This window comes from Eutrigla gurnardus (genome assembly GCF_963514095.1).
Source record: "Eutrigla gurnardus genome assembly, chromosome: 3".
NCBI classification, from domain to species: Eukaryota; Metazoa; Chordata; class Actinopteri; order Perciformes; family Triglidae; genus Eutrigla; species Eutrigla gurnardus.
In genome coordinates this window covers 30,467,037-30,489,378 of record NC_139917.1, presented here as the reverse complement: position 1 = coordinate 30,489,378, position 22,342 = coordinate 30,467,037, and the positions used below count along the sequence as shown (strand labels likewise).

The window sequence follows — 22,342 nt, the reverse complement described above, 5'->3', positions numbered from 1 at the left end:
ATGAACGTGAATTGGCGGTGTGCCTTTTTCTTCTCGTTTGTCCCATTTCGCTTACCGTAGGAGGAAAGGGGCGGGACGTTAGAAAGGTCACGGAAGAGGTGCATGCTGGGAAAACACGTGTGGCAGCCGAACGACAGAGAGGTACGGGTACATTTTCACAATGCTTGTGAATGGAAACGCAGTTTTTAAACTTGCTTATCGTGTATTTATACCGCTAAATGCTGAGCGCTGTGTGTCGTGACGTCAGCGGCCGTCCTGTTTTCCCGCCGTCACTGCGCTTCTTCTCTGGTCGGACATTGTTGTTTGCGTGTTTACGGAAACTGAAGCACAGCGGAGGATTTCTGTCTCCGTTCAACAGTTTAAAACAACAGCAGGTCGAGGCGGTCTCTGTCGGCTCTAAAGACGTCTCCGTGTGTCAGTACGACGCGTGTAACGCCACAGGTTCGAGTCCGCCCTCCAGAGAGGATGTGTATCAAGCGGGTTTATTTACAGCCAAATGGGAAGATGTTATCCTATAAGTTTTATACTGTAGTGGTTGTAGTCTGGTGTGTTTATACTTATATTGTGTATTGTATAGACGGACATCTAGTGTGATGTACTTCTACTGTAGTTTTGGAGAACTGGCTGCTGCAACGAAATCATACATATACATACAAACAGACACTATCCAAAGCTCTCTCTATATCTATCCATTCTCTAATATCTATCTATCTCTAATCTTAATCACTCTCTAATCTATCTATATCCTCTCTAATCTCTGTCTATATATACCGTTGCGTTTCGTGCCAGAACTAGTTATAAATAATCCTGATCATATCCTGTCAGGTTGACACTCGATGTCCATGAATAGAACTGAAGTATGATAGAAAGTTAAACAACACAACTATGGTTTTCTGCTAAATTCTCTCGCTGGGTTAAATCTGTGTACTTTTTTATAATAACTTACTCAACATGTTTTCCTCTTTCTTCATATAATAACAGATGCCACGGCTTTGCTGTCACATGATGAGAGGAAGAGATTCTGTGTTTGTTGTCCAATGCTCAAACAGTATTTCCTGTTTTTTGTCTGTCAGGTGACCCCTGAAGTTCGCCACCATGTCGTCCAAAAAGAAGCAGGACGACGATGAGCGCTTCCGCCGGGTTCAGAAGGACCCCCGCTTCTGGGAAATGCCAGAGAGGGAACACAAGGTCAAGATCGACAAGCGTTTCCAGTCCATGTTTACCGACAAGCGCTTCAAGGTGAAATACACGGTGGACAAGCGAGGCCGTCCCATCAACCAGACCGCCACCGAAGACCTGAAGCGCTTCTACAAAGTCTCCGACTCCGAGGACGAGGAGGAGGAGGAAGAAAAGGGCAAGAAAAAGAAATCGGCGAAGGAGAAGCCGGCGAAGGAGAAGCCGGCGAAGGAGAAGCTGGTGAAGGAGAAGCTGGTGAAGGAGAAGCTGGTGAAGGCCGGTGGGGAGGCGGCGAGAGGGAAAGCGGTGCAGAGCAGCGATGGTGAAGGAGATCTGCCGCGGCGAGGTGTCAGAGTTGTAGAAGCAGGTGAGACTTTGGATTCCTGCAGTTTGAGGAAACATAGCAGGGTATTTAGAGAAACAATCATTTCCCCCCCTCCATTTCAAAAAACAACATCGTTTCATAAATCTGTGATAAAAACGGGGTTTTCGTGTAAATGAGAGGCCGAACCGCGTGGAAATATCTGTGTTTTCCCTTTGTGTAAACGGGACCTCAGCCTTTTTCCAATCATCAAATCTGTGCTCATTTTCTTTCTGCAGAATCTCCAAACATTTTGAAATGTGTTGTTGGATGAATCCCTACAATTAGAACTTCAAGTCTCTCTCTTTAATTCCAGTGAAGCAGCTCCAACAACGTTACTACAATATGTTCACTTTTCTGTGATGCATTTAAAAATATCTGTTTCTTAACGGAAATGTAAAGTGATTCCAATATGTTTTGAGCATATATAATATATAATAATAATAATACCGGTAATAATAATAGTAATGATATTAATCTGGCCTGCTTGTGTTTGTTACAGGGCGTTTTAACGGTCAGGTTGTATTTTGGTTTGTTTTTGATTCGTGAAATGTCTCGATGTTATCAGGAGGATGACCGCATGTTTGTTACACCATTTATTTCTGTATAATAATGTTTATTATTGCATCAACATCGCCGATACAATGATCTTCTTTCTGTGTCTGCAGAAGACAAAGAGGAGCAGCTAACCGGAGAGGACGACGATGTTGATCTGGGAGACACAGATGGCAGTGAGGAGGATGACGAAGATGATGATGATGATGATGCAGAAGAGGATAGCGACGTGGCGAGCGGCGTGGAGGAGGAAGAGGCGGGGTCCGGTCTGGATTCGGAGGAGGACAGCGACAGCGAGCCGGATCTGGCCAGAGGGAAGGGAAACGTGGAGTCCAGCTCCGATGAGGAGGAAGAAGACTACGTGGACGCCGTGCTGAGGAAGGAGGAGGAAGAGATCGAACACGACTGGGGAGAGCTGGCCAAGGACGCCCCACGAAGCGAGGAGGTGAGGCGGCGTCTGGGCGGAGGAGGACTGAGCACCACACATGAACTCTTTAATACTTGTGGATGTTTGTGTGTCAGGTTTCTGCCCGACTGGCCGTCTGCAACATGGACTGGGATCGGATCAAAGCCAAAGACCTGCTGGCTCTGTTCAGCTCCTTCGTACCTAAAGGGGGCGCCGTGCTGTCCGTCAAGGTACGAGTCAATAATGCGTTCGTTAACAGAATGATATATTAAATCTACAGAAATCATGTCAATCAAAATGCTATTTGTTCATTGAAACAAGTGCAACTTAAAAAAAAAGATTTGTTATTAAGTGTTGACTTGGTAGTTCCGTTAGTCGATTCAGGATATTAATTACATGTTTTGTTTTTAAAGAAAGATGCTTTTAAATCTTTGGGGAAACGATCAAGTTTTTGCAAGTTTAATGGGAAGGTGGGAGCAATGGAATAGAAATAAAAATAAAATGAAAGTAGAGACAATCACAACGACAAAATTATAGTTTCTAAACATGAGGAATGAAGATCCGAGAGGATGTCGAGCAATGTTGGTTCCATGTTGTCTGTAAGAGAGATGAAAACAGCAGTGCATGCTGGGTATTGTCTTCAGATCTACCCGTCAGACTTTGGGAAGGAGCGGCTGCATGCGGAGAGGACTCAGGGCCCGCTGGAGCTGAGAGCTCTGCCCGACGACTCGGAGGACGACAACGAGGAGGAGAAGTAACGTTCACCTTTCTCACTCTGGACGACGAGTCGTTGATTCCCATCTTATCTAAATGTACTTTTAAACGGTACTCGTCCTCTCAGAGGTTACAGGGAGAAGATGCGTGACTACCAGTTCAAGCGTCTGAAGTATTTCTACGCCGTGGCGGAGTGCGACTCGGCCGACACCGCCGCCGCCGTCTACCAGGAGTGTGACGGCTACGAGTACGAGAGCAGCTGCTCCGTCCTGGACCTCCGGTAAGACGTGGATGCAGAAACCTTCCTTTGTAGACGAGCAGCGACTGACGCCGTCCCTCTTCTTCCACAGGTTTATTCCCGACGGAGCCGAGTTCGCCGAGGAGCCCAGAGACGTGGCGACGGACGTGAACCTGTCGGCCTACACGCCCAAACTGTTCACCTCCTCGGCCAACGCCACGTCCAAGGTACGAACCGTCGTCATGGAAGCCTTATTTATCTTATTTCATAACGTAACGTTATGTTGCAGAATCAGATTAATTATATGAAATAATAACATGTATTGTTTTAAAGTTTTAAACACATTAATGCGTATTTATCAATAATATAATGCATGTTTTTAATGGCCCATTCTGCATTAAGAGTAGTATTAGTTTGATTCTAAATGTTGATGCTAATACTTTTGTACTTTTATTGTTTATAGTTAATTAAATTTTGTAAAACAGATGATCTGAACGACTGAAACAGTGATGTGAGTCTGTTGAACCAATCAGGTCCAGCTGACGTGGGACGAGACGGACAACGACCGCGTGACGGCCCTCAACAGGAAGTTCAACAAGGACGAGCTGCTCGCCATGGACTTCAACGCCTACCTGGCCTCCTCCAGCGAGGAGGAGGAGGGGGAGGAGGGAGGAAGAGGATTTGAGTTTGGAGAACAGGATGGTGGTGATGATGACGCAGCAGCAGAGGGTGAGACAGCCGAGGGTGAGACAGCAGCTAGAGACACATTATTGTTGAGGAGGAGAAAAAAACGTATCGAAGCGTCTTCATTGAATTATTCGATGAGATGAAGCGGTTGTTGTTGGTGGTTGCAGATAAACAGAGGGAGGAGCCCGTCGTGGAGGAGGAAGAGGAGGAGGAGGAGAAACCTCACAAGGAGGAGAAGAAGAAGAAGAAAAGCAAGGAGGAAATCACCAAGTACAGAGAGCTGCTGAAAGGCATCCGGGACAAAGAGAAGCAGCAGCACGAGGACAAAGACATGGAGATGGAGATCACCTGGGTGCCAGGTACGAGGAGGTTTCCCTGTTTCCATGCCGACGCAGCAGCAGCAGCAGCTTATTAAATGTGTCATGTCCGCTCCGTCTGCAGGGCTGAAGGAGACGACGGAGCAGCTGGTGAAGAAGAAGTTGGAGGGGAAGGAGAAGCCGACGCCCTGGGAGGACTTCCTGCAGAAGAAGAGGGAACGGAAGAAGCAGAAGAAATCTCAAAGAAACGAGGTCAGTTTCTCCTCCAACGACTTAAAAAACCTCAACGTGAATAATAATCTACTATTAATGAATCTATATTAATATCTTCATATCTTCTCTGGCATCAGGATGAAGACGAGGTCAGCGATGACGAGCTTCCTCCAGACGTCGATCTCAGCGACCCTTTCTTCGCCGAGGAGCTCGCCGCCACAGGTGATCAATATGTTATAAAATCATAATAATAATCAGGCAATCTAACTGTGATTTTCATCACAGCTTATCAGATGAAAGTGGAGAACAGACAAGGATGGAGGACAAGCCGTGAAAAATATTAAACTCAAAGATGATATACTTTTAGATAAAATTCCCTGAAACAATATTGCCTGTTAAAACAAATTAACATGAATTGATTTCAGGTTTTAGAGTTTTAGCGATAATATATCATTAAAGATTTAAACATTATAGTCATTTCTCCCAACCATGTGTTTTGTATGGGAGAAACCATCTGAGAATATAAAGTAAAACTAGTAAGTGTGTTCTGAAATCTGGATGAAATAAAAATATTATTATGTATATAATTCTATATATTATAAACCATTATAACCCTGCTGCTCCCAGAATCTAGAGACGCGATCTGTGGATCTCTGAGTGTATTTTGATGTTTCTGCAGACGTGAAGAAGAAACAAAAGGGGAGGAAGAAGAAGAAGAAGCAGGATGAAGAGGAGCGGACGGCCGAGGAGGAAGAGGAGCTGCAGAAACAGAGAGTGAGTCCCAGAAACCAGTTCAATGTTGATCAGAGCGCCGAACACGCTGAACCTCTAACCTCTGTGTGTGTGTGTGTGTGTGTGTGTGTGTGTGTGTGTGTGTGTGTGTGTGTGTGTGTGTGTGTGTGTGTGTGTGTGTGTGTGTGTGTGTGTGTGTGTGTGTGTGTGTGTGTGTGTGTGTGTGTGTGTGTTTCTCTGTGTGTGTGTGTGTTTCTCTGTGTGTGTGTGTGTGTTTCTCTGTGTGTGTTTCTCTGTGTGTGTTTCTCTGTGTGTGTGTGTGTGTGTTTCTGTGTGTGTGTGTGTGTGTGTGTGTGTGTGTGTGTGTGTGTGTGTGTGTGTGTGTGTGTGTGTGTGTGTGTTTCTCTGTGTGTGTGTGTGTGTTTCTCTGTGTGTGTTTCTCTGTGTGTGTGTGTGTGTGTGTGTGTGTGTGTGTGTGTGTGTGTGTGTGTGTGTGTGTGTGTGTTTGTGTTACTGTGTGTGTGTTTCTGTGTAGGCGGAGATGGCTCTGCTGATGGAGGACGATGACAAACACAAACACTTCAACTACGACCAGATCGTGGAGCAGCAGAACCTCAGCAAGCAGAAGAGGAAGAAGCTGCTGAAGAAGGGCGACGCGCCGCTGGAGGCCGACGCGTTCCAGGTGTGTGACCAGTAAAACACACACACACACACAACCACACACACACACACACAACCACACACACACACACACACACACACACACACACACACACACAGGGTCCGACACAAGCAAGCAACTGTTAAAACGCTGGTTTTCTGAATGGAGTCTGGTTGATGGGTGCTAGGCTACGCTAACATTGTAGCTGCTCCATCAACACTCCAAATAAGGTCATCTAGACATAAATACAGCAGAGACCTTGTTGTTTGGACCACAGACAGTCTCTGGTTCCTCCACATAGTCTAGTCTGGTCTCTGGACTAATGTGGTCTACTATCTAGACCTCTGGGGGACCACAGACAGTCTCTGGTTCCTCCACATAGTCTGGTCTGGTCTCTGGACTCATGTGAGCTACTATCTAGACCTCTGGGGGACCACAGACAGTCTCTGGTTCCTCCACATAGTCTGGTCTGGTCTCTGGACTCATGTGAGCTACTATCTAGACCTCTGGGGGACCACAGACAGTCTCTGGTTCCTCCACATAGTCTGGTCTGGTCTCTGGACTCATGTGAGCTACTATCTAGACCTCTGGGAGACCACAGACCGCTTCCATATGTTTCGTCTCCATTTTATTTTCTAACGAACCCTCTCCCCGTCCAGGTGGACGTTAAAGACCCTCGTTTCCAGGCCATGTTCACCTCCCACCTGTTCAACCTGGACCCGTCTCACCCCAACTACAAGAAGACCAGAGCCACGCAGAGCATCCTGGCCGAGAAGCAGCGGCGGCGAGGGGAGGAGCAGCAGCAGCAGGAAGTGGCCGGACAGAAACGTGAAAATGACTCCGATGCTCAGACAGACGCCGGCACCTCAAAGAAATCTATGGACCCCAGTCTGTCTCTGCTCATCAAATCTATTAAAAGCAAAACGGAGCAGTTTCAGGCTCGGAAGAAGCAGAAGTTGGTGTAGGTTGGACTCCACGTTTCCACCAGGAGACGGACTCGGACCTGGACTCGGACCTGGTTCCTCCTCATCACCCGGGATCTTCCTCCCGGCGTTTTCGTACAGGAAACCACACAAGACGAGGAATCAAGCACATTTGTATTTTTTTATAGTAAAAACTGACTCCTGCTGCATCAGATCACGTTGAAATGTTTTATTTTAACAAAAACGATTCCAGTGTTAGAAAGACAGACTGTTCTTTAAAAGTAGAAGCAAGACAGAAATAAAATTCATAGATTTTTAATTTGTTGGTATTTCTCAGGAACCAGGACCTGAGATCAAGTAGCTACAGCTGTTATTTCACATTAATAATTATAATAATGGGAGATTTCTATATTTAATCAACATTTAGTTAAGTATTGGATAAATGTTGAAGACTAAGGTCATGGCCCAAATTTTTTTATTTAATTTTATTATTGAATAAAAGATCTGTCCCAGAATACAACAGATTCTTCCATTTACTCAAAACATTTTTTGTAATTCAAAACTTTCCACATATACAGCAGAACAGGCAGGAAAATGGAAATCAGTTTGACTGAATTAGATTCCTATGTTTACGTCTTACGATGTTTAAGATATTAAATGTTCGTCTGTGGATCAAATTCATTTACAAAGTTACAGTTTTGGATTGGTCCTTAGATTTGACAAAACATAATGTGTTCACAACGTCCTCAATCACTTCTAAAACACACTTCTTTACACATTAAATCCTGATTTCTGAGAATAACTGCATGAAATAAGGGTTCAACGATGGTTTATAGAAAACACTAATAACCTGCAGCTCCTCTGCCATATTTACCGGTTATTAATTGACGAATTACAGAAGGATAAATTAGTGGTTTGATGACATCAAAGGCACTTAATCAGCTGCATCTTCTCTATTATTAACAGCTAAAGTACAGCAGCATCAGTTCAGTGGTGGAAATCTCTCCGTCGCCCCTTTCAGACGTGGAACCGATACAGAGTTTCTTTATCCCGTAAATCACAGCTTTATAGATATATTTAGTTCCAATAGAAGTTATGTTCTTAGTATTTTAGTGTACAAATCATAAAGCTGTGTGATGTGAGGAATGTTTACTGGACAGGATGTTGTCACACATCCCCACCCACAAGATCAGGATTCTAATTATTAAATAGAGAAAACGAGATTTTACCCGTCCTGTCTGAAAGGGGCTTTAAATCACAGTGAGGGTCTCCATGTGGCGTCTAGGGTCTCTTGACGTCTAGGGTCTCGATTTGGTGTTGAGGGTCTCCATGTGGCGTCTAGGCTCCGGGGTACTCGAACACGGCGGCGGCTCCCATCCCGGTCCCGATGCACATGGACACGACGCCGTACGCCCTGCAGACGACAACGTTTTTAAAAACACAGGCTTCGTGTCGGTGAGGAACAGCGACTTATACGAACCTCCTGCCTCGCCGCCGCAGCTCGTGGAGCAGCGTCACCACCTGGCGAGCGCCGGTGCAGCCCAGAGGGTGACCCAGGGCGATGGCTCCCCCGTTAGGGTTCACCTTCTCCGGCGGGATGCCCAGCTTCTCCACACAGTACACCGCCTGAGCAGCAGGACGGGGTCAGGTCAACACACACACACTTATCTTTTGAATGATTTATTAGTTTAAATGTTTTAGGTTTGAACTCACCTGACTGGCGAAGGCCTCGTTGATTTCAAACACGTCGATATCTGCCACCGTGAGTCCTGACGGGGGAAAGTTTTTATACAACGAGCAGATGTATTAATACTCCGTTATGGCCTGCATTGAAAACCTTCATAAATAAATGTTAATGTAAAGTAAGAGCACACAGGTATTAGCATCAAAATGGTCAAAAAGTAACTAATTAATGCCCATTTCAGAATATATTTTATTGATATTTTTATATTAGATTTTAAATCTATATTTTATTTATAAATGTTGTCACTTTACTGTTGCAGCTGGTAAATGTTTAATTTATCTTTCAGATCGATCGTGTTATTTGCTGATAATATTTTGTACTACTCTCCATCTGTAAAATAACTAGTAATTTAAGTTATTGAATAAATTACCAGCCTGCTCCAGAGCTGCAGGGATGGCGAACGCTGGTCCGATACCCATGACGTCCGGTGGGACCCCCACCACGGCGCTGGCCCTCAGGACTCCCAGGACCGGCAGGCCCAGAGCCTCGACCGCAGACCTGCGACCAATCAGCACGGCCGCTGCTCCGTCACTCACCTGGCTGGAGTTACCTGAGACAGAACACGTGTTCGATGCCTGAAGTTCACCTGGCGGCGGCGGCGTGCGGAGGAGACTGACCTGCTGTGGTGCTGCCGTCCGGTTTGAACGCCGGCCGGAGTTTGTTGAGTCCTGCCAGAGTCGTCCCCGCTCTGATCCCATCATCCTTAGCGACCGTCACCTCGCGCTCCTTCCCTTCGTCGTCCACGACCCGGATGGTGACGGGGACGATCTCCTGCTCGAACAAACCCGTGAGCTGCGCCCGTGCCGCTCTGAGGGAGGGAGGATATGACATCATACACAAAAGGAATTTTTTTATACATACTATACTATAAATTTTTACTTGACTTTTTTATTTAACAAAAAAAGAATGCAGAATATTTTCAATCTGCCTAATGTACATTGTATGTTTATGCTGTTTCTATATTTCATACTGGAGTTGTTGTTGTAGTCTGGTATATGTATAGTGTATTCTAATATATTATTTATATTTTGTATGTATCTAATGTGATATGTAAATTCACTGTATATTTACTCTTATTTTGGATAACTGGCTGCTTTGACAGAAATATTTCCCAGTTTGTGATTAATGAAGTATATCTATCTGTCTGTCTTTGTCGGTCTATTTTATATTATGACTGTTTTTAAAGTTTTGCAAAACAAATTCATGAAACATTTAGTTATAGCTTGTCGAAAAAAATTGAGAAAAAAGTATTAGAATGTCGAAAAAAAGTCATAAAAAAGTAAAAGTATAGTTTGTCGAAAAAAGTTGAGAAAAAAGTTAAAATATTAGAATGTTGAAAAAAGTCCTGTAAAAAGTCAAAATATTAGAATGTTGAAAAAAGTCCTGAAAAAAGTCAAAGGATAGTTTGTTGAAAAAAGTAAAAGTATTAGAATGTCGAAAAAAGTCATAAAAAAGTAAAAGTATATTTTGTCGAAAAAAGTCGAGAAAAAAGTTTAAATATTAGAATGTCGAAAAAAGTCCTGAAAAAAGTCAAAGGATAGTTTGTGGAAAAATGTCAAGAAAAAAGTTAAAATATTAGAATGTTGAAAAAAGTCATAAAAAAGTTGAGAAAAAAGTTAAAATATTAGAATGTCGAAAAAAGTCCTGAAAAAAGGCAAAGGATAGTTTGTGGAAAAATTGAGAAAAAAGTAAAACTATTACAATGTTGAAAAAAGTCCTGAAAAAAGTAAAAGTATTAGAATGTCGAAAAAAGTCATAAAAAGTAAAAGTATATTTTGTCGAAAAAAGTCGAGAAAAAAGTTAAAATATTAGAATGTTGAAAAAAGTCCTGTAAAAAGTCAAAATATTAGAATGTTGAAAAAAGTCCTGAAAAAAGTCAAAGGATAGTTTGTTGAAAAAAGTAAAAGTATTAGAATGTCGAAAAAAGTCATAAAAAAGTAAAAGTATATTTTGTCGAAAAAAGTCGAGAAAAAAGTTTAAATATTAGAATGTCGAAAAAAGTCCTGAAAAAAGTCAAAGGATAGTTTGTGGAAAAATGTCAAGAAAAAAGTTTAAATATTAGAATGTTGAAAAAAGTCAAAGAAAAAAGTAAAAGTATAGTTTGACAAAAAAAAGTCATGAAAAAAGTTAAAATATTAGAATGTTGAAAAAAGTAAAAGTATAGTTTGTCGAAAAAAGTTAAAATATTAGAATGTTGAAAAAGTCATAAAAAAGTTGAGAAAAAAGTCAAAGTATTAATGTCGGAAAAAAGTAATGAAAAAAATAAAAGTATTAGAATGTCGAAAAAAGTCATAAAAAAGTAAAACTATTAGAATGTTGAAAAAAGTCCTGAAAAAAGTCAAAGTATTAGAATGTTGAAAAAGTCATGAAAAAGTTTAGTTTGCCGAAAAAAGTCAAATAATAGTATAATATATAATAACAGTGAACTGGGACATTTTCGTGCTTTTCACTTTCAGTTAACTTTCCTGATTGGACTTCCATACTTTTACAGTAGTAACATTCACGTAACATCAATGCAGCAGTTGTACTTGTAACAGAGTACTTCTACTGCAGTGAAGGAAGTGAATACTTCGTCCACCAGACTAACAACGTCAACATCGTCTCACTTCTGCTGAGAACTGAGTGCGAAGGCGTCCTGCTTTTCTCTGGAGACCCCGAATCTCTCAGCCACGGTCTCCGAGGTGATGCTGCAAAAAAACAACAACAAACTCAAATCGCAATAAAAGTTTGGGTTTCTCTGCGAGATATCGATATATTTTGGCGGCACAAAACCGAATTCGGGGCTGTAGAGGATTAAAGCATATTTATTGGGTTGCAATCAGTCAATTTAAGCTCTATTGTATACACATACATGCTGCGTTTGCTATGATATAATATATTATGGGATTATATAAAGATGGCGTCTCACCCCATGGGGATGATGCAGTCTCTGGCTTTGTCGTTGTCCATCAGCCGGGAGCTCAGATCTCCGGGGTTTCCCACCGAACGCAGGGACATGCTCTCCACGCTGACACCCACAGGAAGAACAATGCAACTGCATGAGAAACACTTATCCCGACTAAAATCCACGATGTCATCCCGATAATCATCAAAATATGTTTAAAAGTTTTTTCATGATTATTCCGATAACAGAAATCCCCCACGATCAATTTATTGCAAGTTTTTTTTAATAGCTTTCTGCATCTGATCAGCAGAGAGAACTTTTAGTGAAAAACAAATAATCAAACTATTTTAAGTTAATCAAAAATCTCCTGACAAAAAAATAAATGATAAATTGTAAAAAAAAAAAGGCAACATGTGTGAGTGTTTATTTTTATAATTACCTGATACTTCCTGTATTTTTCACATTTGTATTATTATTATTATTTTTATTCAGAAAGCTTTTTCAAGTCACTCATGATGATATTCAAGATTATCCCGATAATTCACCATTAAGTAATGGTGTGTTTTTTTTAATCCCGATCCCTAACTGTAAGCGTATTTTTTACAGTGGGAATGATAAATAAACGAACCCGCATGCGAGGCCCAGATCGATGGAGCCGCTCCGGATGGCGCCTGCACAAACAGGGTTAAAAACACAATAAAAGAACACCGTTTTAATGTCAGAAACTGTGTCTTTTTCTGTGTGTGTGTGTGTGTGTATATGTGTGTGTGTATGTGTGTGTTTGATACATGTCACATCCCCCTCTCTCTCCCATGTTTCCTCTCTATCCACCGCTAAATACAAAGGTGTCTATGCAAGAAAATAATCTTTAAAAATCGACAAAATTCATAAAATGTTGTAAAAATGATGTAAAAGTCCTAACATATGCTTCTATATCGCGTGTCAATCAAAATCTGAGTGTAGTGAGTCCAAAACAGTCATAAAAAGGCTTAGTCATATTCCCCCCCCCCCCCCCCCCCCCCAAAAAAGTCATATTATAGCACATCGAAAATTCACGAAAAAGTCAGTCAGGATATATTCATAAAAAAATATTTAAAATTGTTAAAAAGGCATAAAAATCGCTCATATCGCTTGACGCGCCTAGTCTCAGTGTAGTGAGTCCAAAACAGCCATAAAAAGCCAAGGTCAACTTTTTCAGGGGGAAAAAAAAAAGTCATACACATGTCGGAAAAAAAGTGAAAAATCGACAAAATTCATAAAATGTTGTAAAAATGATGTAAAAGTCCTAACATATGCTTCTATATCGCGTGTCAATCAAAATCTGAGTGTAGTGAGTGCAAAACAGTCATAAAAAGGCTTATTCATGGCAGGCAGGTGGTTGAGTGGTTAGAGTGCATGCCATTTACCCATGTCTGCATATATGCAGCAGCCTCAGGTTCGAATCCCGGCTGGAGATCCTTTGATACATGTCACATCCCCCTCCCTCTCCCATGTGAAAAGTGCGGAGTTCAACAGCACCACCACGTCACGTCGTAACGGCATTCAGGCAGCTGCGATGACAACTGTCACTGATCTGGGTTCATTAACAGACTGTACTGTCCGTACGTCAACGTCACTCATGTGAGCCCGCTTTTAGTGTGTGCTCGACACAGAGACAGCAGGCTACTAGTTTGTAAGCTACCTGGCTCTAGCAGTTCGCGTTAGCGGCTTATAGTCACTCACGTTAAGTTAACGTTAGTAAGCTGGTCAAACTTGATCATGGATACATTTGTTTTTAAACGTCGTCGGACGGAACAACAGATGGCGGTGGCGGGCGTGTTGGATAAAACTACGGACGCACCGTTGACACCTGCAGGGGAAGATGACCACTCGGGTCCCGGCTGTTAACGGAACTATTCACGTTTCGCTGTCTCTGTCTCTCTCTCTCACTGTGTGCGTGATTATAGCTGCGGGAGGGTGTTGTCAGCGCCGCCGCCAGGATTCAATTTCAATGTACGCACAGAAACGGCAAATACAACAACAAATGGAAAAATACTTTTTTAAGACAAAATCTAATGTTTTCAGTACCAGTGAAATCAGTAGTGTATATCATGGTGATAGGCCCCGGTGCAAATAGTTTTTGTGCCCTCCATCCCCGACCTAAACACAAGCGCACGCTTGTGAGCACTCCACGCACGCACACACACGCTTGGACACGCACGCACAGTACGGTATGATAACTCTGCCGGCCCGGGGAGAGAGACATGCATCGGCTCGGCCCACAGTGCTCAGCAGCAGAGAGGTGACAAGACTAGAGCCGAGCTGTATTGTGTAGTGGAGAGGGGCCAACACACGCTATGCGTAATTGCGCACACACGTGCGATCGTCCTCTCAAATGCGGCTGCATCCGGCCCGGTTCAGCAGCATACATTTTTTTTCCCACCTTCAAAGAAAGTCCTCCCAGTGCGTACTGGATTCCGGCTGGCAGCGCCACTGGGTGTTGTTATATATTCACATTGAAATTCTGACATTGATTTGAGCCCCACCGTCGTATGAGTTAGCCCCACCGTAGTTGAACCAGAAGAAATACTCTGGCGCCGCCACTGTGTGTGTGTGTGTGTGTGTGTGTGTGTGTGTGTGTGTGTGTGTGTGTGTGTGTGTGTGTGTGTGTGTGTGTGTATGTGTGTGTGTGTGTATAAATACCTGCGACGTTGAGCAGAGCCTGCAGGCCGGAGGAGCACTGTCTGTTGACGGTGTAGACGGGCACCGTCTCTGGAAACCCGCTGAAATATGAAGGCAGAGCAGTGAGACAGGTGACGGGATGAAGGAGGATGACGATGATGATGGTGATGATGGTGATGGTGATGATGATGAGGGTGAGTCTAACCTGAGGAATTGAGCCACTCTGGCCATCAGAGCGCCGGCGCCGGGCTGCAGCACGTTACCTGCACGCAACACAGAGAGTCACTAATTTAAAACCATTTTCAATTGTAAATAATTGTGATAAATCATAAATCTCCTCACATAAATAAACAATGAATAAATAAAGAAATGGCAACATGTGTGAGTCTGGTTTTATTTGTTATTACATGATTGTAAATTGTACTTTAGTGAGGTACTTAACTTATTTTCCTTCTGAAAATGCAGAGCAATTTGGTTTTATTTTCATTTCTTTGTAGGATTATATATGTGATATGTATATGTTTTTTATTTTGTGTGTTTAGCTCAAGTGAGAATTTATTGCCATCAACATTAAATCAAATATTAACGTCTCACCGACACAAACGTCTCCCAGCTTGTCGGCTGAAAGTCCAACGTCCGTCAGCACAGCCGACATCACGGCGCTCAGCAGCTCGTCAGGCGGCGAGTCCTGCAGCCAACACCACGTTAACGTGTACAAATACTACAAACAGGCTGGAGTGAGTCAGCTTCATGCAGTTAAGTACTGCAACTATGTACAAATACTACAAACGGGCTGGAGTGAGTCAGCTTCATGCAGTTAAGTACTGCAACTATGTACAAATACTACAAACGGGCTGGAGAGTAAGTCAGCTTCATGCAGTTAAGTACTGCAACTATGTACAAATACTACAAACGGACTGGAGAGTAAGTCAGCTTAATGCAGTTAAGTACTGCAACTATGTACAAATACTACAAACGGGCTGGAGAGTAAGTCAGCTTCATGCAGTTAAGTACTGCAACTATGTACAAATACTACAAACGGGCTGGAGTAAGTCAGCTTAATGCAGTTAAGTACTGCAACTATGTACAAATACTACAAACAGGCTGGAGTGAGTCAGCTTAATGCAGTTAAGTACTGCAACTACGTACAAATACTACAAACCGGCTGGAGTAAGTCAGCTTCATGCAGTTAAGTACTGCAACTATGTACAAATACTACAAACGGGCTGGAGTAAGTCAGCTTAATGCAGTTAAGTACTGCAACTATGTACAAATACTACAAACAGGCTGGAGTAAGTCAGCTTCATGCAGTTAAGTACTGCAACTATGTACAAATATTACAAACGGGCTGGAGTAAGTCAGCTTCATGCAGTTAAGTACTGCAACTATGTACAAATACTACAAACGGGCTGGAGTAAGTCAGCTTCATGCAGTTAAGTACTGCAACTATGTACAAATACTCCAAACATACAGGAGTAGGTCAGCTTCATGCAGTTAAGTACTGCAACTATGTACAAATACTACAAACGGACTGGAGTGAGTCAGCTTCATGCAGTTAAGTACTGCAACTATGTACAAATACTACAAACGGGCTGGAGTAAGTCAGCTTAATGCAGTTAAGTACTGCAACTATGTACAAATACTACAAACAGGCTGGAGTGAGTCAGCTTCATGCAGTTAAGTACTGCAACTACGTACAAATACTACAAACCGGCTGGAGTAAGTCAGCTTCATGCAGTTAAGTACTGCAACTATGTACAAATACTACAAACGGGCTGGAGTAAGTCAGCTTAATGCAGTTAAGTACTGCAACTATGTACAAATACTACAAACGGGCTGGAGTAAGTCAGCTTAATGCAGTTAAGTACTGCAACTATGTACAAATATTACAAACGGGCTGGAGTAAGTCAGCTTCATGCAGTTAAGTACTGCAACTATGTACAAATACTACAAACGGGCTGGAGTAAGTCAGCTTCATGCAGTTAAGTACTGCAACTATGTACAAATACTCCAAACATACAGGAGTAGGTCAGCTTAATGCAGTTAAGTACTGCAACTATGTACAAATACTACAAACGGGCTGGAGTAAGTCAGCTTCATGCAGTTAAGTACTGCAACTATGTACAAATACTACAAACGGGCTGGAGTGAGTCAGCTTCATGCAGTTAAGTACTGCAACTATGTACAAATACTACAAACGGGCTGGAGTGAGTCAGCTTCATGCAGTTAAGTACTGCAACTATGTACAAATACTACAAACGGGCTGGAGTAGGTCAGCTTCATGCAGTAAAAGTACTGCAACTATGTACAAATACTCCAAACATACAGGAGTAGGTCAGCTTCATGCAGTAAAAGTACTGCAACTATGTACAAATATCTCAGTACAAAATCACAGGTGTAAGTAAGCATCATGTAGTCAAAGTATACAAGTACTACGAACTTCATGTAGTAAAAGAAGAAGTTTCTGGACTTTTGGGAAATACATCGTCTCAGAGCTGAAAACAGGGAACGTTTTACTGCACAACGAGTACTTTTACTTCTGACACTGAAGTACTTTGGCCGCAGGTACCTTGAACGCCCCTCTCTTGGCTTTCCCGATAGCGGTCCTCCGTCCGTGAACCACCACCACGTCCTCGGGGCTGCTGCTCCCCGCGGAGCCGCACTCGGTCCTCCACAAGTCCCGTCCGGGTCCGGAGGGTCCGGAGGGAGACAAGTGGCCCGAGATGATCCTTAATCTGTGCATTACAACGAGAGAGAGGGAGGGGTAATCTGCGGGGTTTCCTATTTAATCTGACTTCAGATGTCAACTGTATCCGGACGGAACGCGCGGAGGGACAAAACACGTCAACTCGAGTCTCGTTTGTTTTGTTTCCGACTGAACTATTTCCGGTTCCGGTTTTACGAGAGACAGAAAACATCTTAATTTTTTTATTTTTTTTACTTTACTAGATTTATTTGACGCGACTTTAGCACTACTACAAGTAATACTAATAATACTACTAATAATACTTTTATTTTTAGTGCACTTTTCATTAAACTAATCTCAGATTGCTACATAAAGAATTAGCATAAAAGCATCACATCCCAAAGTGTACAAGTACTCTGTTACAAGTAGAAGTTCTGCATTCAAAGTTTTACTTAAGTAGTACAAACGTGTTAGTATCGAAATATTCCTCAAAAGTGTAAAAATAAAAAGTACTCATTATACAGAATGTACCGATTTCCGAAGCATATATTATATTATTTAATTATAATATTTTTGGCGTAATAATAATCTAGCTGGTAAAGTTTGTGAACTCCACCAAAGGGTTGAATAAAGTCTTATCTTAATCCATAATATTACATACATTGTTTTTATAGTTGATCACATGTAGTATAATAATCTGAATCTTCAATAAAAGTACCACTATTTTCCTCTGAGATGTAGTCAAATATATAATTACATCACATTTGTCTGCAGGACGGACACACAACTCAACGACGTTCTACATCTGAACCTTTTATTTCCAAATTTGTCACGACAACACATTCATAAGGCCACCGACTCACAGAACATTCTGGTTGGATTCAGATAACAGGAAACAAAGACATCCAAAAATATGTTTTTTCAATATAGAATCATATAAAACAGGGTTATTTATTTTCAAAGGGAGCAGATGAAGAAGAATCACAGACAATTTTTACACGACTGCAACATTAATGAAACACTAAATCAGGATGTACGGGTGGTACAAATATGATGGTGTGTTTTTCAAAATAAAAGCACGGGAGTTGTTGACCATCCGTAGGAGTGGCGTCTGATGAGGAACACTGTTCTTTAAAATACAACACAATAAAAGTGTACATCCTGTCAGACAAGCCGTTGTACTGCAGGGCGACAGTTTGATAAAGTTTCAGGTGGATTACGTACGAACCGCCATCAGCGAATTAGAGCGAAGACGGAACACAGCACCAGAGGAAGGTTACAATACGTCTGATGTAGCATGTAGAAAAAAGTGACGGAAAAACAGAAGTGTGGCCGGCTGTCAAATTACAAATATAAGAAGGTAGTATTCTGTTTTAAAAGCCACTCAATACAAAATTCAGAGCAAATCTATTGCCTTAAAGGCAATAAGGGCGATTGACTTCATTCTCTGCTCAGGTAGACGTTCCATGTTTACAGCAAATAGTTGTTTGGGGCCTAAATTAATGCTCTGAATATCATTTAGAGAACTTTTAAATAATCAAAACAACAGTCAACTCCTGCACAGCTAAAACATGTTTTCTATGTATACAGATTTTTGGGTAAAGCGTTAAATGTCTCCGTTTCAGACAGAGTCGGGTCAACCAATCAGCACAAAGCTGAGATTTGGGAGGTGTGTGCTTGTGTGTGTGTACATTTGCAGTGACTGGTTATTAAGGGCAATGTTGTAAATTAATGATTAATGATTTATGCAAATATTGGACTTTTAAATAAATATCTGTATCACTGTGATGAAGCATATATATATATATATATATATATATATATATATATATATATATATATATATATATATATATATGTGTGTGTGGGTATGTTTGTTTGGGTATATTCATCCAATTTCCTAATAAATTTCCCCCAATGTTGGGTTAGAATTCCTGCGTTACCGTGACGACGTGAAACAGCGATGACCACAACTCATTAACTGCTGCTGTAAACAAAAACAACAGAGGTGTGAAGGAATATGAAAATTCAGACTTCTTCAGTCACCTCAAACAGCTTCCTGAGAACTCGTCTCCGCACTTTCAAAGTAAAAGTCTACATGGCAGTGAAACGGGAATCTCTGCGGCGCCCCCCCCCCCCCCCCCCCACGCTACCCCGACTCAGGCGTAGAAGATAAGTTCAGGGATCTGGCCCCCCTGCACGCCGGTGCCGTTGGTGCTGTCCGAGGAGCACTGGAACTGGAAGGTCACTTTTCCACACTGCACCTCTGTCATGCCCTCCTGGCCGAAGTAGCTGAGCTCGTTGCCGTCCAGCACCACGCTGGCCGTGTAGAAGGTGTCGGGCTCGATCTGCACCGGGTAGTCGAACGACACGGGGAAAGTGCTGCTGGAGCCGTCCGAGAAGTACTTGATGATCCTCTGCGCCATCGACACGCCCTGACGCTTCAGCTCGATCTTGGCGCTGTACTCGGCCGAACCGCAGCTGGAGCCGTACAGGCCGAAGCCGGCGATGAAGACCCGCTTGTCCACGGCGAACTGGATGCTGTCGCAGCGGCCCCGGTACCGCCACTGGTTGCTCCGGTAGGCGCAGGACTGGAAGCGGTGGCAGCGCTGCGGCGCCAGGCCTTTGCGGGGTTTGGTGCAGAACAACAGTTCGGGCTTGTTGGCGGCAGTGTACCACAGGAAGATGTCGTTGGTCTCGTTGAGCGTGAGCACGCCGGACTGCGCCGCCCCGTTGGCGAAGTCCTCCAGAATCATGGTGGGGATGCGGATCAGGTAGATGGCCTTTCCCAGCATCAGGCGCTTGTTCTCGATGGTCGGCGGCAGGTCCTGCCGTTGGCATTCGGCCTCGGCCCAGTTCAGCGCCGCCTCGAACACCACCATCTCTTTGGCGTTGAGGGTCTCCCGCCGCAGGATGCTCTCCAGCGTCTGGGTGTCGATGTCGCAGAAGCCCTCGGAGCGCAGGGCGAGCTCGGCCTGGGCGTCGATCACCTCCCAGCAGCGCTGCGTCAGGTCGGGCTCCTCGAACAGGCAGCTCTGGGACAGCAGCACGCAGGCGTTCTTGGCGCTCAGGCTGGTCTCCAGGAAGTTAACGCAGGCCCGGGCCAGGTGAGGCACGATGTACTTTTTGGCGGCGTAGAGGGTGGCGAGCACGGTGTCGGCGCACAGGTCGATCTCGTCACAGTAGATATACCTGGGGAGTCAGAGGAAGGGATCAACTCGGTGCCTTTTCTTTTTCTCGTCTCTTGGTGCAACACAATGAGCTCTAAACACTTTTCTTGGTATTTTTATTTACATGAGAAGTTTATCAAATATACGTTTTGAGTGTCTGGTGTTTCTATAGAGACACAGCTAAATACCCACAATGCACCAAGCCCAATCACAGCCCATAAAACACAGAATGAATCAGACGTTGACCCACTTCAACATGGCCAGGAAGGACGGAGGTTCCACATCAGGGATCCGGATCTCCTCCTGATCCTCCGCCAGCTCTCCATAAAACATGGCGTGGAAAACGGAGCTGCCGACGGCGAGGACGTACTGACAGACGAGACAACATCACTACGTATAATTATATGTGTATATAATATAAATCTGATTCACACTCTTGGGACCGTTACATTTGATTTCCTCATCATGGAAACTACTTGCAAAAATGCATATTTCCATCTGATTTTTAAGATTGAACTGATTCTTTTTTTTTTTTTTTTTTACATTTTCTTACAAGAAGATTAATCATGACGTTTATCACGTTATTTGGAGTTTTACCTTGTGTCCCGGTACGCGCTGCGTCCCGCCAGGCGGCCCGACCACAAAGTGAACATCTGCCATCATCTCATTGTTGAACATGACTGAATTCCTGTAAGAACAATCATTATGAGATAAGATCGACTCCCCCCCCCCCCCCCCCCCAAGCTGCAAGTTTCTTTCCCACATCTGTCTACAGGTATTATGGGATGAACTGACTTTGATGAAAATGCTGCATCTGTTGACACAAAGGTTCCTCATTGTTTCTACCATTTATTATTAATATTTTCTGTGGGTTTAACTTGCTCGGGGCAACTTGAGATGTTTAATTTGAATTTGACAAATATAGGCTGTTTTTCCTCTTCAAGTGTAACCGATTAATGCACGTCCACGGATCATCTTAAAGGTCTGGACCCCCCTGTTTGGCTCAGACTGACCTCTCCCGGATGGTCGGGAACAGGCCCTGCCAGTTGCAGCAGTTCTGCGCGGCGGTGCCGGTGTTGTTGTTGGTGAGGTTCTGCTGCTGGTGCTGCTGGATGGAGGAGGAGGAGGAGGTGCTGCTGCTCGCTGAGGCGGAGGGGACCAGCTTCTTGGTTGGAAACAGCTCTGCAGCCATTATCGTCCAGTCAGACTGCAGGCCGGGTCATGGCAGCCTGGGGAGGGGAGGGGACCGGCAGAGTCTCTGGAGAGCGCTGCCGCAGGACGCGACTCACATTCAGACACTGGAAGGAAAGAAAGAGGAGATACAACTTTATTTAAAAGTCTGGGATTTACAACGCCGCTGAGCTGACTTTACGTCAATCAAGCTAGCGACACATCCACGTCATTTTCACTCGTTTTTTTACTTCACGTTACATCGATCAAACCTGACAATATATATATAATAGACAAACAAAAGAATCAAAATAAAAAGTTAGCTAGTCAACATCCAAACCCCGGAGGCTTTTCTTCTTTCAAGTCTCAACTTTAGCATGTCTGTGCTAATTAGTTAGCTTGACTCACTAAAAGGTCGTTTTTCCGAGTTATTTTCTCCGTCAGCGTGAAACCGTTTGATACGTCACTCCGTTGTTTACTTACTGTGTTGTTATGTAGAAGTATTTATACTCGTATCCTCCATATCTTCACATTAAGCAGGTTTTTGTTGTAGTTGTTCAACAGACTTGACGTCTCAGCTTTGTTTACTGTAGCTAGCGAGCTTCTTCGGTTAATGTTTTTACGGCAGTCAACTCATTAACGGCACAGCGCTGCCACCTGCAGGCCGGAGGCTGCAATGACATGTATCTGTTTCTTGTTCCCCCCGTTTATAATACAAAAATACTAAATTAATACTATTATAAAATTCAAAATACATTTTGTATTTAACTTAACACCACTTATATTATATACATATATATAAAATAATTATATATATATTTTATACAGCTTATACAATACAATAATATACAATATAATGTGTGATTTTAACCTGTGATTATTACTGTTTTTATTTTATTTATTTTTATATGTAAAGTGTCTTTGAGTAAGCACTATAAAAATAAAACATTATTATTGTTATCATAATTTGCTTCACTGTACCACTTATTTAAGGTATCCATCTACCAATCCATCTATCCATCTATATTGTTCACAATTTACAGA

The 22,342-nt window shown here is 43.0% G+C and overlaps 3 protein-coding genes across 5 annotated transcripts; 1 reads left to right on the top strand and 2 right to left on the bottom strand.

Annotated features, from left to right (window-relative positions):
- The first annotated feature begins 70 nt into the window (after nucleotides 1–70).
- On the top strand, nucleotides 71–7,197 carry esf1 (ESF1, nucleolar pre-rRNA processing protein, homolog). Of its 3 annotated transcripts, none has more exons than XM_084006287.1 (14): nucleotides 71–141; nucleotides 1,074–1,543; nucleotides 2,209–2,537; nucleotides 2,615–2,728; nucleotides 3,143–3,252; nucleotides 3,340–3,492; nucleotides 3,563–3,677; nucleotides 3,984–4,194; nucleotides 4,305–4,496; nucleotides 4,579–4,706; nucleotides 4,805–4,889; nucleotides 5,347–5,441; nucleotides 5,935–6,081; nucleotides 6,720–7,197. In XM_084006287.1, the coding sequence occupies exons 2-14, from the start codon at nucleotides 1,096–1,098 to the stop codon at nucleotides 7,023–7,025; spliced, it is 2,433 nt and encodes an 810-aa protein (XP_083862413.1). In that variant the 5' UTR covers nucleotides 71–141; nucleotides 1,074–1,095; the 3' UTR covers nucleotides 7,026–7,197. The 3 variants fall into 3 exon arrangements, with proteins under 3 accessions (XP_083862413.1, XP_083862414.1, XP_083862412.1); XM_084006288.1 differs by having other exon boundaries at nucleotides 2,206–2,537; nucleotides 3,984–4,179; XM_084006286.1 differs by having other exon boundaries at nucleotides 2,206–2,537.
- On the bottom strand, nucleotides 7,198–17,130 carry acaa1 (acetyl-CoA acyltransferase 1). Its single transcript, XM_084006302.1, has 13 exons — nucleotides 16,842–17,130; nucleotides 14,867–14,960; nucleotides 14,478–14,535; nucleotides 14,294–14,373; nucleotides 12,240–12,282; nucleotides 11,636–11,734; nucleotides 11,334–11,414; nucleotides 9,345–9,535; nucleotides 9,098–9,277; nucleotides 8,697–8,752; nucleotides 8,464–8,609; nucleotides 8,327–8,397; nucleotides 7,198–8,269 (listed from the first exon to the last, which is right to left on the bottom strand). The coding sequence occupies exons 1-13, from the start codon at nucleotides 17,013–17,015 to the stop codon at nucleotides 8,265–8,267; spliced, it is 1,278 nt and encodes a 425-aa protein (XP_083862428.1). The 5' UTR covers nucleotides 17,016–17,130; the 3' UTR covers nucleotides 7,198–8,264.
- Nucleotides 17,131–18,800: 1,670 nt separating this feature from the next.
- btbd3a (BTB (POZ) domain containing 3a) lies at nucleotides 18,801–21,918 on the bottom strand. The gene is made up of 5 exons (XM_084006301.1): nucleotides 21,782–21,918; nucleotides 21,142–21,426; nucleotides 20,726–20,816; nucleotides 20,379–20,497; nucleotides 18,801–20,150 (listed from the first exon to the last, which is right to left on the bottom strand). Exons 2-5 carry the CDS (start codon nucleotides 21,318–21,320, stop codon nucleotides 19,118–19,120), a joined length of 1,422 nt encoding a protein of 473 aa, XP_083862427.1. The 5' UTR covers nucleotides 21,321–21,426; nucleotides 21,782–21,918; the 3' UTR covers nucleotides 18,801–19,117.
- Nucleotides 21,919–22,342: the final 424 nt, after the last annotated feature.

Bases quoted from the DNA above. Each gene is read 5' to 3' on its own strand.
- esf1 (XM_084006286.1), top strand. From the start codon at position 1,096: ATGTCGTCCAAAAAGAAGCAGGACGACGATGAGCGCTTCCGCCGGGTT. The intron at 2,729-3,142 runs GTACGAGTCAAT...TATTGTCTTCAG, and splicing joins GCGCCGTGCTGTCCGTCAAG to ATCTACCCGTCAGACTTTGG. The intron at 3,253-3,339 runs GTAACGTTCACC...TCGTCCTCTCAG, and splicing joins GACGACAACGAGGAGGAGAA to AGGTTACAGGGAGAAGATGC.
- acaa1 (XM_084006302.1), bottom strand. From the start codon at position 17,015: ATGCACAGATTAAGGATCATCTCGGGCCACTTGTCTCCCTCCGGACCC. The intron at 14,536-14,866 runs GTGAGACGTTAA...TGTTGCGTGCAG, and splicing joins GCTGGGAGACGTTTGTGTCG to GTAACGTGCTGCAGCCCGGC. The intron at 14,374-14,477 runs GTTAGACTCACC...TTCATATTTCAG, and splicing joins AGAGTGGCTCAATTCCTCAG to CGGGTTTCCAGAGACGGTGC.
- btbd3a (XM_084006301.1), bottom strand. From the start codon at position 21,320: ATGGCTGCAGAGCTGTTTCCAACCAAGAAGCTGGTCCCCTCCGCCTCA. The intron at 20,817-21,141 runs GTCAGTCTGAGC...TTGTTCTTACAG, and splicing joins TTCCCGACCATCCGGGAGAG to GAATTCAGTCATGTTCAACA. The intron at 20,151-20,378 runs GTGGGTCAACGT...CTGACTCCCCAG, and splicing joins TCCTTCCTGGCCATGTTGAA to GTATATCTACTGTGACGAGA.